This window comes from Mizuhopecten yessoensis, unplaced genomic scaffold, assembly GCF_002113885.1.
Source record: "Mizuhopecten yessoensis strain PY_sf001 unplaced genomic scaffold, ASM211388v2 scaffold1961, whole genome shotgun sequence".
Classification (NCBI taxonomy): Eukaryota; Metazoa; Mollusca; class Bivalvia; order Pectinida; family Pectinidae; genus Mizuhopecten; species Mizuhopecten yessoensis.
Genome location: NW_018404308.1, coordinates 1,677,515 through 1,692,986, shown reverse-complemented (window position 1 = coordinate 1,692,986; position 15,472 = coordinate 1,677,515). Strand labels below are relative to the sequence as shown.

Genomic DNA, 15,472 nt, shown 5'->3' with positions numbered 1-15,472 from the left:
CATCTATCAGGTAGATATCATACCTCTAATTAATAACTTACCTGCCGTATGTCCTTGCCGAGGGCATCCATCTATCAGGTAGATTTCATACCTCTAATTAATAACTTACCTGCCGTACGTCCTGGCCGAGGGACGTCCATCTATCAGGTAGATATCATGCCTCTGATTAATAACTTACCTGCTGACGTCCTTGCCGAGGGACGTCCATCTATCAGGTAGATATCATGCCTCTGATTAATAACTAACCTGCCGTATGTCCTTGCCGAGGGACGTCCATCTATCAGGTAGATATCATGCCTCTGATTAATAACTTACCTGCTGACGTCCTTGCCGAGGGACGTCCATCTATCAGGTAGATATCATGCCTCTGATTAATAACTAACCTGCCGTATGTCCTTGCCGAGGGACGTCCATCTATCAGGTAGATATCATGCCTCTGATTAATAACTTACCTGCTGACGTCCTTGCCGAGGGACGTCCATCTATCAGGTAGATATCATGCCTCTGATTAATAACTAACCTGCCGTATGTCCTTGCCGAGGGACGTCCATCTATCAGGTAGATATCATGCCTCTGATTAATAACTTACCTGCTGACGTCCTTGCCGAGGGACGTCCATCTATCAGGTAGATATCATGCCTCTGATTAATAACTAACCTGCCGTATGTCCTTGCCGAGGGACGTCCATCTATCAGGTAGATATCATGCCTCTGATTAATAACTTACCTGCTGACGTCCTTGCCGAGGGACGTCCATCTATCAGGTAGATATCATGCCTCTGATTAATAACTAACCTGCCGTATGTCCTTGCCGAGGGACGTCCATCTATCAGGTAGATATCATGCCTCTGATTAATAACTTACCTGCTGACGTCCTTGCCGAGGGACGTCCATCTATCAGGTAGATATCATGCCTCTGATTAATAACTAACCTGCCGTATGTCCTTGCCGAGGGACGTCCATCTATCAGGTAGATATCATGCCTCTGATTAATAACTTACCTGCTGACGTCCTTGCCGAGGGACGTCCATCTATCAGGTAGATATCATGCCTCTGATTAATAACTAACCTGCCGTATGTCCTTGCCGAGGGACGTCCATCTATCAGGTAGATATCATGCCTCTGATTAATAACTTACCTGCTGACGTCCTTGCCGAGGGACGTCCATCTATCAGGTAGATATCATGCCTCTGATTAATAACTAACTTGCCGTATGTCCTTGCCGAGGGACGTCCATCTATCAGGTAGATATCATACCTCTGATTAATAACTTACCTGCCGTACGTCCTGGCCGAGGGACGTCCATCTATCAGGTAGATATCAAACCTCTGATTAATAAATAACTTGTGTTGTTCTTAAAGGTACTTAATCTATGTCAACGAAATATTAATTTAGGGGTTAATTAGTATTTCCATTTGCAGAAGACAGGATCTAAACTTGAAAGTTGATACTTCAAAGTTAAAAGTTTAATGTTGATTGTTGTTACACTTGGTCATGCAAGTTTCACGTTATGGAATGTCATTACAGTTTTTATGCAAATTCAAATGATGAAAGTTGATTTGAGTGTATTCTAGATAGTTAGCTACTATATCCTTGGATCTAATCGGAACTTTCCTCCTCAGGTGTCCAGACTGCCTGCAGTATTAGAGTGCAATTGAGCAAAATGTCTATGATTTTTGACTGCTGACTTTACTGATTCCGCACACTGTGGCTTAGTGAGTTAATACTTTCAGCGGTTTAGAGTCGAGACATTGGTCATTTACACTCTTTACTTAACAAAGGATCCAGATTTTCTTCAAAGCCTGCAAAATAAGTTAACAAGTCCTGTTTGTGTTAAAAAAAGACTTAAACTAAATTATTCTTATGTTCTCCTTCGTTCCTCATCCGTACATAAATCATTTCGTATCTATTTAGCAATAATAATATAAACCAAACAATTGTTTTTACAATTTAATAGCCTGCGAGATTCGTGTACAGCAATATTTCGAACATCAAAGGAATAAAATTTTAAATGCCACGATTAGCGGAAACAGAAATTTTATGATCAAGATCATCCAAAACATAACCATCCTTTGCTTTCTCGCTGGCCCATCTGCCATGTGCTTTAAATAATCTCTCTGAAATGCCATTGTTAGCGGCTATAGTGGTGCCACCAGCCCATAAGCTATGTAGACCAAATTCTGACTTTTTTAGTCCAATTTCCAAAATTGCGCCCAGAAAAATCTCTCTAACTCTAGTGTAAGAAAGATCTTGATTTCGACTACATAACTTATATGTTCCTGTAGATTTACAAAAGGAAACAGCTCTGAAAATGTATGAATCTGCACCAAAACTTAACCCGGCAGCTGTAATGTATTTCACAAAACAAGCAACTGGACAAGTTTTCTTCCCTGTTTTCGCAATCACCACAACGTTGCCTTGACGATAGACATCTGTTTTGCTATGAACAAGTGTAATTTCAAGGTGTGAACTTTTCAAAACGCAATTTGACATTTTTAAATCGACTAGTTCACTGAATCTGAAAAACCCTGCAAATCCTAAAATGCACAAAGTGCATAACCGTAAATCCTTAACGTTTTCCGAGTTTCCGTACTTTCTAAAAATGGACTCTATATGTTCCACAGAAATGGGAGATTTTTTAAAAATAGGCTTAGAAAGAATACGTTTAGCTCCTTCTAAAGATTTTAAAACAAACTTGTCTGTACATGGATTAGGCAAATCTGCGAAATCATGTTGCCACTTTATGCTATAGAAATGTGAATTAAGGGTAGATACCGAGACTGACTGTTGAACCAAATAAGACAAATATACGGCTACTGTACTACTTCTAGAGGGCAGATATCCCAGGCCTGTAATACGACACCAATCTTTAAATTTAGCGAAATTCGAACAGTATTGCTTGTCTGTAGAAGAAGCATGGCTGGCCTTTAACACAGATTCCAATTTAGATGCTGCTTCACAAAGCAAAGGATGGCCTTTCATATCCTCAACCTNATCTGAAACTTAGCTTACTAACGTTGTGGATTGTCTATATCTTTTCAAAAATTCTTAACCCAGTAAACCCTCATAACTCCGCTAATTAATGAAACTGCAAAATGTGCTAACAATTGTCTAGTTGTAATGTTACATTAATCCGATAACCACCGAATACACAAAACTAAAAAATGCCAGTGTAACACAACGGTGATAACCACCTATTACACTAAATAAATTTACACTGAAGTGATAACCACTGGTTTATACAACCATGACGGTACATACAGGTGATAACCACCTATTACACTAAATAAATTTTCACTGAAGGGATAACCACTGGTTTATACAACCATAACTGTACATAAAGATGATAACCACCTACTACACTTAATAATTTTACACTGAAGTGATAATCATTGACTATAGTAACCTAACGTTACACAAAATCTATAGTAATGTGAATGTATAAAACTGTACGGGTACTCGACGCCGCAGATAATATGTCTACACTTTTTTTTTTTTTTTTTTTTTAACGACAATCTATTCTTAAAACACACACGTTGGAATGGAAGACTTTCTCTGCAAAAATACTTTCAGAGTGGGAACCTGCACGGAAAAAACTGGCGTTTTTTTACAAAATAAGCACATTCCATAACAAACGGCTTGAATGATTTACCACCCCTGAATGACAACAAAGGCCAAAAGGCCACCGATGGCCAATGAGGCACGACCAAAGTCCCGTGCGATCTACACCTCAGGAAATGATTGACAGTTCTAGCGATAAGGTAAATGGGTGGAACCGCCCGGCAGTTAAATTTGGACCAATCAAAATCAAACGCATTTACTCCAGCTGAACCTACGCAAGCGTACTTTGAAAAGAAACACGTGACTTTTTTGTTGTTGTTATCTGCGAAAAGATCACAGGTGTATTCGCCCCATATTCTATCAAAATACAAAAATGTACTCTCTTCTACTGCCCAATCGTCAAAATCAAAGATCTTACTAAACTGATCAGCTAAAACATAAGATCCCTTGGGAATCCATTGTATATACAAAGACACGTTATTTGATTTGAGGAATTCGAACACGCTCACTGCCATCCTGTGTAAGTGAATACACATGCTTCCCCTCTCTAATATACGGGGCACATTCTGGTTATCGGTGCAAAGTAACACCGATTTATTGGCCAAAATTTGTCCAAAACTTAATAAAGTGTGCTCTACTGCTTTAATTTCTCGCCAAGTAGAACTTTGCCCGGACTCATCTTTATTCCACATGACGTGAGAGATGTGCTCGTTTAGCTCAACACAGTAGCCTGCGCCCGCGATAGCGCTAGCGTCAGTAAAGATATGAAGATCGTGGTCAATTGCGTGTGTGTTAAGGTTGAATATACTCGGAGGTAAACTGAGGACATTTAGCTCCCAAAATTGCAACTCATGCAAAGCTTGATCTGACAGGCACATCGGCGAATCCCAAGAGGTACGGTGACATATACACTTGTGTAACTCCCTCGTATGAAAATTACATACGCGTCCCAGGCTAAGCGACACGGATATGACCTTACCTGTAAAACCAGCTACGGCACGCGCGGATACTGCGCTCGTCTCACCGATTAGCTCATTAGCCAAGTTTTTAATCTCAGATCTTTTACAGACACTTATTTCTATTACACCGCCTACAAAGTCCCATATGAAACCTAGCCACTCTAATTTCTGTACTGGCGTCCAGACGCTTTTCTCATGATTCGGTGCAACAAATAGGAACGAACCATATCAGATAAAGTTTTCGCAGCAGAAATTGACTGGGCAACTCCTAACCCGTCGTCAAGGTAAACGATCATCATGTGACCTTCCGACCGCCACTTTTTGACTAGAGGCCTCAACATTTTCGTAAAAATATGTGGCGCCGAAGACAAGCCAAACGGTAAATATTTCCAACTGTCCAAGAAAACCCCAAAAACTCTATGTGATCTGGATGCATTTCAGTATGGTGATATCCTGACTTTAAATCAAATTTAAATCCGAAAAAACCCTGTTGTACGTATTCTAGTGCTTCTCTGTTACCCTCTAGTTTAAACTTTTGTTTTGCTACATACTGATTGACGTATCTTAGATCTAAAGTAAGTCTTTTCTTGCCCTTACTGTTAACAGAAACCGACAGTGGGTTAATTACGTAGGGAGGCGACACACACTCATCTACTACACCGCTCGCGAGCAATTCAGAAATAGCGTCACTGACAAAAGTACTATGCGTAAGCGCCGACTTATTATTTTTCATTATTTTCGACTCAGGTTCCACAATAAACGGAATTAAATACCCATATTCAACTACACTACAGACATAATCCCTAGCTTTTAGACATGTTTTCCAAAACTTCAGACAAGATTTGAGACTGCCTTTAACAAATCCATTTTGATTTACAAACGTATTTTTTACAGATACGACTTCATTCAAATGATAGCTTACCATCTTCTGATCTTCATTGTTTGATTGCGGGGACACTCTGGGTGTGGGTTGGGGTGGTTCTGACTCTCCTCGGGCAGTTGCTGGCCCAGTGTCCGGCCCCGTAGCAGTAGAAACAGGTCGAGTTTTGTTTGTTGACCGGTCCTGCTGAGGAGGGATGGAAACCCCCGGGCGCTCCAGGCATACTTCCGTTAACCGCTCCTCTTTGGGCGTAGAAAGGGAACTCTCCCATTTCTCCAGTACTTTGAAAGCCTCGAAAAAGATCGACGTTCCCCGTGTTGCCTCCGCTTCCCCGCCCAAGACCTGGACGTTCATACGGCTTATTCGTATTACGGCTAGCAGATTTTGCCTTCCGTTTCCTCTGTGCTCTGGCCTCAGCCTGACGCAACTTAGAAGAATCATCAGCGTCGTCACAAATAGGGTCATCTTCGTACTCAGCAACCGTGTCCCAACCATGACGGTCCGCTATCTTAACAATCTTATTCCTCTCGTCTAAATGAGCGAGACAGATCGTGAGCGTCGACTCTGCTAATTCGCTATTATCGTCTTTAATAGCTTGAATAGCTTTGGAAATGTCCAGTCTTATCTCAGAGTTAAAGACAAACTGTTTACGGTTCCCTTCAAATTTAAATTTAAAGTCTGACTTATTCGCTGCCAAAAGTTTTTCCTGACTTTGAAGTTTTTGTCAATGTCGGACGAAATGAGGGAACGGTGAGAACTCAGTGCGATATCCAGCCTAGAGCTAAAAAGGGACAGGGCATCAGCAGTGGAAAGGGTCACCGTAGAATCCTGCCTGGTACATGTAGGCTCAATTGAGCTACCCTCTTTGTCAATGTTCATTTTGTTTTAGTCATACAGTGTACAGGTAAAATACACGTCCGTACTGCTGTGAACGATCTCGCCGAATGCTAATACACACTAAATGCACGTGCGAAGTGCTACACTACACCTGTAGCACGAGTTTAAGAACTACACTACAAACGAAACGAAATTCATATACCAAACTGAAGAATCTTATTCTCAACACTCCTGTATCTTTGCTGTTTCAGGCATCATGGCTATACTTAGTACTGGTATCGTGATGTCCCACTATACCCATCTCAACCTGTCCCCGGTCACACAGATCACCACCCAGCAGACGTTCAGAACCATCGCTTTCATGGCAGGTAAGTCATAACATATTAAAAACCATTGCTTTCATGGCAGGTAAGTCATAACATATTAAAACCATCGCTTTCATGGCAGGTAAGTCATAACATATTAAAAACCATTGCTTTCATGGCAGGTAAGTCATAACATATTAAAACCATCGCTTTCATGGCAGGTAAGTCATAACATATTAAAAACCATCGCTTTCATGGCAGGGGAGTAACAGCAAGTATTCACAGCCATCACGTTCTTGGCAGATACATTCTAGGTCAAAGCAGACATTTAGAACCATCACAGATACATGGCATTGTTGACTTTCAATTTCCCATTAAAAGTTTGTTAATACAACATGTACATATATATGTTGGATGTCTGCTACTTAAGTCATTGGGAAATACATGTTTAATGTAAAATTAAAACTATCACAAAATCTGCAACTCTTAAGCTAGGCAAAGTTGTTACAGTTGTTTTTAATCACAAATTTCTTAAAATTTCAGAAACCTGTGTGTTTGCCTACCTGGGTCTGGCATTTTTCAGTTTCAAGCTCATAGTGAAGCCTGCCTTTGTGATATGGAGCATTGTAAGTGTTGTCTCCAGGATTGTCTGTTTAATCTCAGAATAATTATTTTTTCCATATCTACCTCCAATCAAATGAAGATCAGATAAAGAAGCTAGGATTTCTTTTGTTTGTAAAATCATGTGTAACAACTAGTGTAGCACATTTCTTCTTAGATAAGTTGACTTTTTTTGTTGTGAAGAAATCTCACCATAAAGACATAGAATCAATCGAGAAAGTGCAGCGTAGAGCAAGGAAACTGATACCTGGGCTAAAGGACCTACCATACAGTGGTTGTCTGAAAGATTAGGATTTCCATTCCTCACATACCCTAGACTGAGAGGAGATACAGAAACTGATACCTGGGCTAAAGGACCTACCATACAGTGGTTGTCTGAAAGATTAGGATTTCCATTCCTCACATACCCTAGACTGAGAGGAGATACAGAAACTGATACCTGGGCTAAAGGACCTACCATACAGTGGTTGTCTGAAAGATTAGGATTTCCATTCCTCACATACCCTAGACTGAGAGGAGATACAGAAACTGATACCTGGGCTAAAGGACCTACCATACAGTGGTTGTCTGAAAGATTAGGATTTCCATTCCTCACATACCGTAGACTTTTACGATGTAATAGTAACGTCTGGAATTTTTAACCATAAAATGTGATCAAGAATGAGATGGCACACACAGAAATTAAAGAAAAAAACCTAGACTAGATGTTAGAAAATACTCATTTGGTTTCAGAACTATCCGTATTTGGAACGGTCTGCCTGAATATGGCATAAATTCAGCAACTATAAGACACCTCGAAATCCATTTAGACAAACATTGGCAAAACGTAGAGCTCAAATACAATCATTTGGCTAGTAACAAACAGATGTCTGGCAGAGACAGATAATATTATATGTACATTGTAATGGTTTAAGATATGGATATAGAGGCTAGTAACAAACAGATGTCTGGAGGAGACAGATAATATTATATGTACATTGTAATGGTATAAGATATGGATATAGAGGCTAGTTACAAACAGATGTCTGGCAGAGACAGATAATATTATATGTACATTGTAATGGTATAAGATATGGATATAGAGGCTAGTTACAAACAGATGTCTGGCAGAGACAGATAATATTATATGTACATTGTAATGGTATAAGATATGGATATAGAGGCTAGTTACAAACAGATGTCTGGCAGAGACAGATAATATTATATGTACATTGTAATGGTATAAGATATGGATATAGAGGCTAGTTACAAACAGATGTCTGGCAGAGACAGATAATATTATATGTACATTGTAATGGTATAAGATATGGATATAGAGGCTAGTTACAAACAGATGTCTGGCAGAGACAGATAATATTATATGTACATTGTAATGGTATAAGATATGGATATAGAGGCTAGTTACAAACAGATGTCTGGCAGAGACAGATAATATTATATGTACATTGTAATGGTATAAGATATGGATATAGAGGCTAGTTACAAACAGATGTCTGGCAGAGACAGATAATATTATATGTACATTGTAATGGTATAAGATATGGATATAGAGGCTAGTTACAAACAGATGTCTGGCAGAGACAGATAATATTATATGTACATTGTAATGGTATAAGATATGGATATAGAGGCTAGTTACAAACAGATGTCTGGCAGAGACAGATAATATTATATGTACATTGTAATGGTATAAGATATGGATATAGAGGCTAGTTACAAACAGATGTCTGGCAGAGACAGATAATATTATATGTACATTGTAATGGTATAAGATATGGATATAGAGGCTAGTTACAAACAGATGTCTGGCAGAGACAGATAATATTATATGTACATTGTAATGGTATAAGATATGGATATAGAGGCTAGTTACAAACAGATGTCTGGCAGAGACAGATAATATTATATGTACATTGTAATGGTATAAGATATGGATATAGAGGCTAGTTACAAACAGATGTCTGGCAGAGACAGATAATATTATATGTACATTGTAATGGTATAAGATATGGATATAGAGGCTAGTTACAAACAGATGTCTGGCAGAGACAGATAATATTATATGTACATTGTAATGGTATAAGATATGGATATAGAGGCTAGTTACAAACAGATGTCTGGCAGAGACAGATAATATTATATGTACATTGTAATGGTATAAGATATGGATATAGAGGCTAGTTACAAACAGATGTCTGGCAGAGACAGATAATATTATATGTACATTGTAATGGTATAAGATATGGATATAGAGGCTAGTTACAAACAGATGTCTGGCAGAGACAGATAATATTATATGTACATTGTAATGGTATAAGATATGGATATAGAGGCTAGTTACAAACAGATGTCTGGCAGAGACAGATAATATTATATGTACATTGTAATGGTATAAGATATGGATATAGAGGCTAGTTACAAACAGATGTCTGGCAGAGACAGATAATATTATATGTACATTGTAATGGTATAAGATATGGATATAGAGGCTAGTTACAAACAGATGTCTGGCAGAGACAGATAATATTATATGTACATTGTAATGGTATAAGATATGGATATAGAGGCTAGTTACAAACAGATGTCTGGCAGAGACAGATAATATTATATGTACATTGTAATGGTATAAGATATGGATATAGAGGCTAGTTACAAACAGATGTCTGGCAGAGACAGATAATATTATATGTACATTGTAATGGTATAAGATATGGATATAGAGGCTAGTTACAAACAGATGTCTGGCAGAGACAGATAATATTATATGTACATTGTAATGGTATAAGATATGGATATAGAGGCTAGTTACAAACAGATGTCTGGCAGAGACAGATAATATTATATGTACATTGTAATGGTATAAGATATGGATATAGAGGCTAGTAACAAACAGATGTCTGGAAGAGACAGATAATATTATATGTACATTGTAATGGTATAAGATATGGATATAGAGGCTAGTTACAAACAGATGTCTGGCAGAGACAGATAATATGATATGTACATTGTAATGGTATAAGATATGGATATAGAGGCTAGTAACAAACAGATGGCTGGCAGAGACAGATAATATGATATGTACATTGTAATGGTATAAGATATGGAGACAGATAATATTATATGTACATTGTAATGGTATAAGATATGGATATAGAGGCCCTCAATGCCTGCGTCCATTACCTTTTGTATAATTGAATTCCTATTAAATGAGATTAAACAGGTTAGTGATAGCTACAGAAAATGAGTGGAACAAATTCAGTGTTTCTGTCCATTTATAATTATTTTTTTCTGTTTATTTCAGGTCTTGATTCTGTTTGGTCGAGCTTTAAATATATTTCCTTTGTCCTTCCTGCTCAATTACTTCCGTGAACACAAGATAACACGAAAGATGCAGTTTATCATGTGGTTTAGTGGTAAGTTGGTGTTTTTAATACCCTCAGCACTTTTTCTAATGTTAACGATTTTCTTTCTTTCCTGTATAAAGCCATCAAAAAGCAAACTTTCTGTTGAGATTCAGTAAATTGCATATTTGTTTGTAAAAATCTGTAACCAATATGCTGCTCTCATCATACTGACCTGAACATTTACTGGTGATAAAACTGTTATCTAGGTTTAATTGGTGTTACTTTGAAGTAATTTTGATAAGATTGGTGATAAACATGATTTACAAGAGTAAATTTAGGTTTCTATGTTTTTATTGGTGGAAAAAGTATTTTGTTCTAGGTTTGAACTATCTTAACAAGAAAGAAGGATAAAACATGAGATTCTATTGACTGATTCCTATTCTAAATGGTATTCAACTATTGCATGATCATGAGTACAAACATATATATGAACACTGCTGACAAGGATAGGATGAATTTATGAAGTGCTGTTGTGTATCGACCTACGTATAAATTCAGTTGACATGGTTACGAGGTGCCATTGTGTATTGACTTTCGTATAAATTCTGTTGACATGGTTAAGAGATGCTGTTTTGTATTGACTTTCGTAATAAATTCTGTTGACAGGGTTACGATGTGCCATTGCGTATCGACTTTCGTATAAATTCTGTTGACATGGTTACGAGGTGCCATTGTGTATCGACCTACATATAAATTCAGTTGACAGGGTTATTATCGAGGTGCCATTGTGTATTGACTTTCGTATAAATCCTGTTGACAAGGTTACGAGATGCCATTGTGTATCGACTTTCGTATAAATTCTGTTGACATGGTTACGAGGTGCCATTGTGTATCAACCTACATATAAATTCAGTTGACAGGGTTATGATCAAGGTACCATTGTGTATTGACTTTCGTATAAATCCTGTTGACAAGGTTACGAGATGCCATTGTGTATCGACTTTCGTATAAATTCTGTTGACATGGTTACGAGGTGCCATTGTGTATTGACTTTCGTATAAATTCTGTTGACAGGGTTAGGAAATACTGTTTTGTATTGACTTTCGTATAAATTCTGTTGACAGGGTTACGAGGTGCCATTGTGTATTGACTTTCGTATAAATCCTGTTGACAAGGTTACGAGATGCCATTGTGTATTGACGTTCGTATAAATTCTGTTGACATGGTTACGAGATGCCATTGTGTATCGACTTTTGTATAAATTCTGTTGACAGGGGTACGAGGTGCCATTGTGTATCGACCTACGTATAAATTCTGTTGACAGGGGTACGAGGTGCCATTGCGTATCGACCTACGTATACATTCTGTTGACAGGGTTACGAGGTGCCATTGTGTATTGACTTTCGTATAAATTCTGTTGACAGGGTTACGAGATGCTGTTGACAGGGGTACGAGGTGCCATTGTGTATCGACCTACGTATAAATTATGTTGACAGGGGTACAAGGTGCCATTGTGTATCGACCTACGTATAAATTCAGTTGACAGGGTTACGAGGTGCCATTGTATATTGACTTTCGTATAAATTCTGTTGACAGCGTTACGAGGTGCCATTGTGTATTGACTTTCGTATAAATTCTGTTGACAAGGTTACGAGGTGCTGTTTTGTATTGACTTTCGTATAAATTCTGTTGACAGGGTTACGAGGTGCCATTGCATTTGCCTTGAGCCTTCACCTGGAATTTTCTCCCGAGAAGCGCTACGTTTTAGTAACATCTACTCTGATTATTGTCCTCTTCACCGTCATGTTCCTAGGGGGCGCCACTATGCCCATGATGAAGGTTTGTGTACCATGAAAGTGTTCCCAAATACCTGACTTTACATCAACTGTTCTTGGATTATTTATATTATTACAGTAAAATCAGCTTTTTTTGGGGGGCCGAAATTTTGTTGTTTCCTGACAAAACACCTATTCCGAATAATTCGTGGGTTAAGAATTTGTGGATTACAAGTACCCACTCTTACGGATAATTGCTCTATATCAAACTTGTTATTACTTCGTAGACCTGAGAATTCATTGATGAAGATAAACCAAGAAATTAAGGAAATTAAAAAAACAACGAAAATGAATGATTTCACAGTAAAAGGGTCCTTCTAACTCCCATAACTTTCTAAAATTCACTTGTTTTCTAGCAGTGCGACACATCTTATCAGGATGTTACTAGTTATAACTGATGGAATGCCTTTCTGTCTGACAAAGAAATGTGTATTACCAGGTAGTGATACAGTTATGAATTACAAATGTAATGACAAATGCAAATTAGTGAAAACCATTTGTTTTTTTCGGAGCAGAATTATGTTTTGGGTTGATCCTAAGTTAATTTAGGTATGTCTCAGTACTGATTTTATATTTAAGCAAAAGAGAATTCATTTATCTTTTACTGTTCCATTGACTAATTCAAATCCTGAATGATAATTAACAAAAATGAAGTGATTGACTGATTGGTTATTGTATTGTAGCTACTTAATGCAAACAAAACAAAGAAAAAGAAGAGTAAGACTGCTGTGGAGGTCTCACTGAGTAAAACCAGGGAAATGGTATGTATTTACTTATATCATTACCTGGGAAATGGTACATATTTACTTATATCATTACCAGGTGAGTGTTATGCAGTAAATATACATTACAGTAATTACAAGTGTATGAGTGTTATGCAGTAAATATACATTACAGTAAATACAAGTGTATGAGTGTTATGCAGTAAATATACCTTACAGTAATTACAAGTGTATGAGTGTTATGCAGTAAATATTAGTGCTATACAGTAAATATGAGTGTTATACAAAATTAAATGTGAGTGTTTTACAATAAATATAAATGCAGTAAAAATGAGTGTTATACTGTATACAAGAAACATATATTTCAAAAATGACCATCAGCTGTGAAATAGGTGTGACCAGGGAATGACGAAATATCAATCACAGGTTTGGTACTAGTACATGTATCGGACATCATTTACACAAGAACTGAAATACACCTCGTCGATTAGTTCTGTACCCCGGTATGGTATCATACAAGTTAGCTATCATGTCTCCTACCATTGAAATAATTAAATGTTAAGCATTGTTTCCAATCCTGCGGCAACCATTTATTACCCCGTTTTTTCCCTTTCCAGGGTGATGCTGTCGACTCAGAGCTTCTGTCTGAGTTAACAGAGGAGGAATACGAAGTTAGTTTTACAAGCAAACCTCAATTGAAGGGATTTCTCAGGTTTGATGCTAAATACCTGATGCCTTTCTTCACAAGACGCTTCACACAACAGGTAAGTTAAATCATCAGAAATACAGGAATACTCTTGTTTGAAATACATATCTTTTTTAGCCCACCAACAGATGATGGTGGGCTATTCAAATAACCCTGCGTCTGTGGTCTGTCCTTAAACAATTCTTGTTGTCATTATTTCTCAGTAAGTACCAGAGTTTTTTTTTATCAAATTTGATATGTACGGTTCCCCTTGATCCCTAGTTGTGCATGTTTTATTAGGGCCCCGTATCGGAGATACGGGTGCCCTATAGAAATCACTCTGTCTGTCTGTCTGTCCGTCCACAAATTTTGTTTCTGGCTTATAACTTTAGTATTTATTGACCAATGTACATGAAACTTGGTCAAGATGTTCAGTTCACAAAAATACACATTGAGGTAAAAAGTCGAGGTCACAGGTCAAGGTCATTAGGTTCAAAGGTCAAGGTCAAATTTTACATCTTTTCACTGATGCAAATTGTGTTAAGACATGATGAAGCAAAGTAGATCAGATTTAAACAAAGAGTCAACTGGCCAAAGGTCAAGGTCATTAGATTGAAAGGTCAAGGTCAAATTTTGCATCTTTTCACTGATGCAAATTTTGTTAAGACATGATGAAGCAAAGTAGATCAGATTTAAACAAAGAGTCAACTGACCAAAGGTCAAGGTCATTGGGTCAAAGGGCAAGGTTAAATTTTGTATCTTTTCACTGGTGAACATTTCGCTATGACACTTGGAAGCAATGTAGCTCAGAATTAAACAAGGAGTCAATTGACCAAAGGTCAAGGTCACTGGGTCAAAGGTGAAGGTTAAATGTTGTACCTTTTCCCTGATGAACATTTTGTTATGACATTATGAAGCAATGTTGTTCAGAACTTAACACAGAGACAACTGACCTTAGGTCCAGGTTACGGGTTTAAGGTCAAGTTTTGTATTTTTCACTGATGAACATTTTGTTATCATATTATGAAGCAAAGTTGGTCGGAATTAAAGAATAAGTCAACTGACCAAAGATCAGGGTCGCTGGGTTAATGGTCAAGGTCATTTGGGTCCAAAGGTCAAAGACAAAGTGGATCTCTGACTTTGACCCTGGCTCTTGATTGAGGAGGTATGTAAGGTTAAATAAAACAAATCAAAGCTAACAAATGAGTATTGCACCGGTATTTACATTTCTGTTAGCCCAGCAAATATGGAGGTAGAAGGAAACAAGACTCACATCATAGTACATGTAAAATGTATATTTTGCTTCCTTCGATTCTTTTTGAAATCCAAATGTCAGACGTCAAGCTCAGCTATATGGGCAGATTACTTCTTGATGATTATGGGGGATATATTGCCACAAGACGGGGCCCTTACTGACCTGTCAGTGTTCTAGTTTTGAGACTGACTGATCATAAAAACAAAATGGCCAAAGGAAGAACTAAACAGATCTTTCTGATATTGCAATGATCGGTTCTATTTCTTTTACATTAAGTACTGTACTAGTAATTATGTGAAATGACAAACTCACTTTGAAGGTTGTTTTTAATACTCGGCAGTATAAAGATTATATCAAAAGTTACCTCAAGGTGCATTTACTATATATGTTAACATGACACGATCAAACAGATAAGAGAAAAGAAGAGAAAAGATTGAACTGACACAGAACTAATGAAGATGGTACAATG

General features: G+C 37.7%; 1 protein-coding gene across 1 annotated transcript in view; it reads left to right on the top strand.

The window, feature by feature from the left end:
- LOC110443884 (sodium/hydrogen exchanger 8-like) overlaps nt 1-15,472 on the top strand; it is a 42,131-nt gene that overhangs the window by 18,023 nt on the left and 8,636 nt on the right. The window contains exons 10-15 of the mRNA XM_021488328.1: nt 6,488-6,604; nt 7,085-7,167; nt 10,464-10,575; nt 12,203-12,345; nt 13,025-13,102; nt 13,681-13,827. Coding sequence (XP_021344003.1) covers nt 6,488-6,604; nt 7,085-7,167; nt 10,464-10,575; nt 12,203-12,345; nt 13,025-13,102; nt 13,681-13,827 — 680 coding nt within the window. The remainder of the gene's footprint in view (nt 1-6,487; nt 6,605-7,084; nt 7,168-10,463; nt 10,576-12,202; nt 12,346-13,024; nt 13,103-13,680; nt 13,828-15,472) is intronic.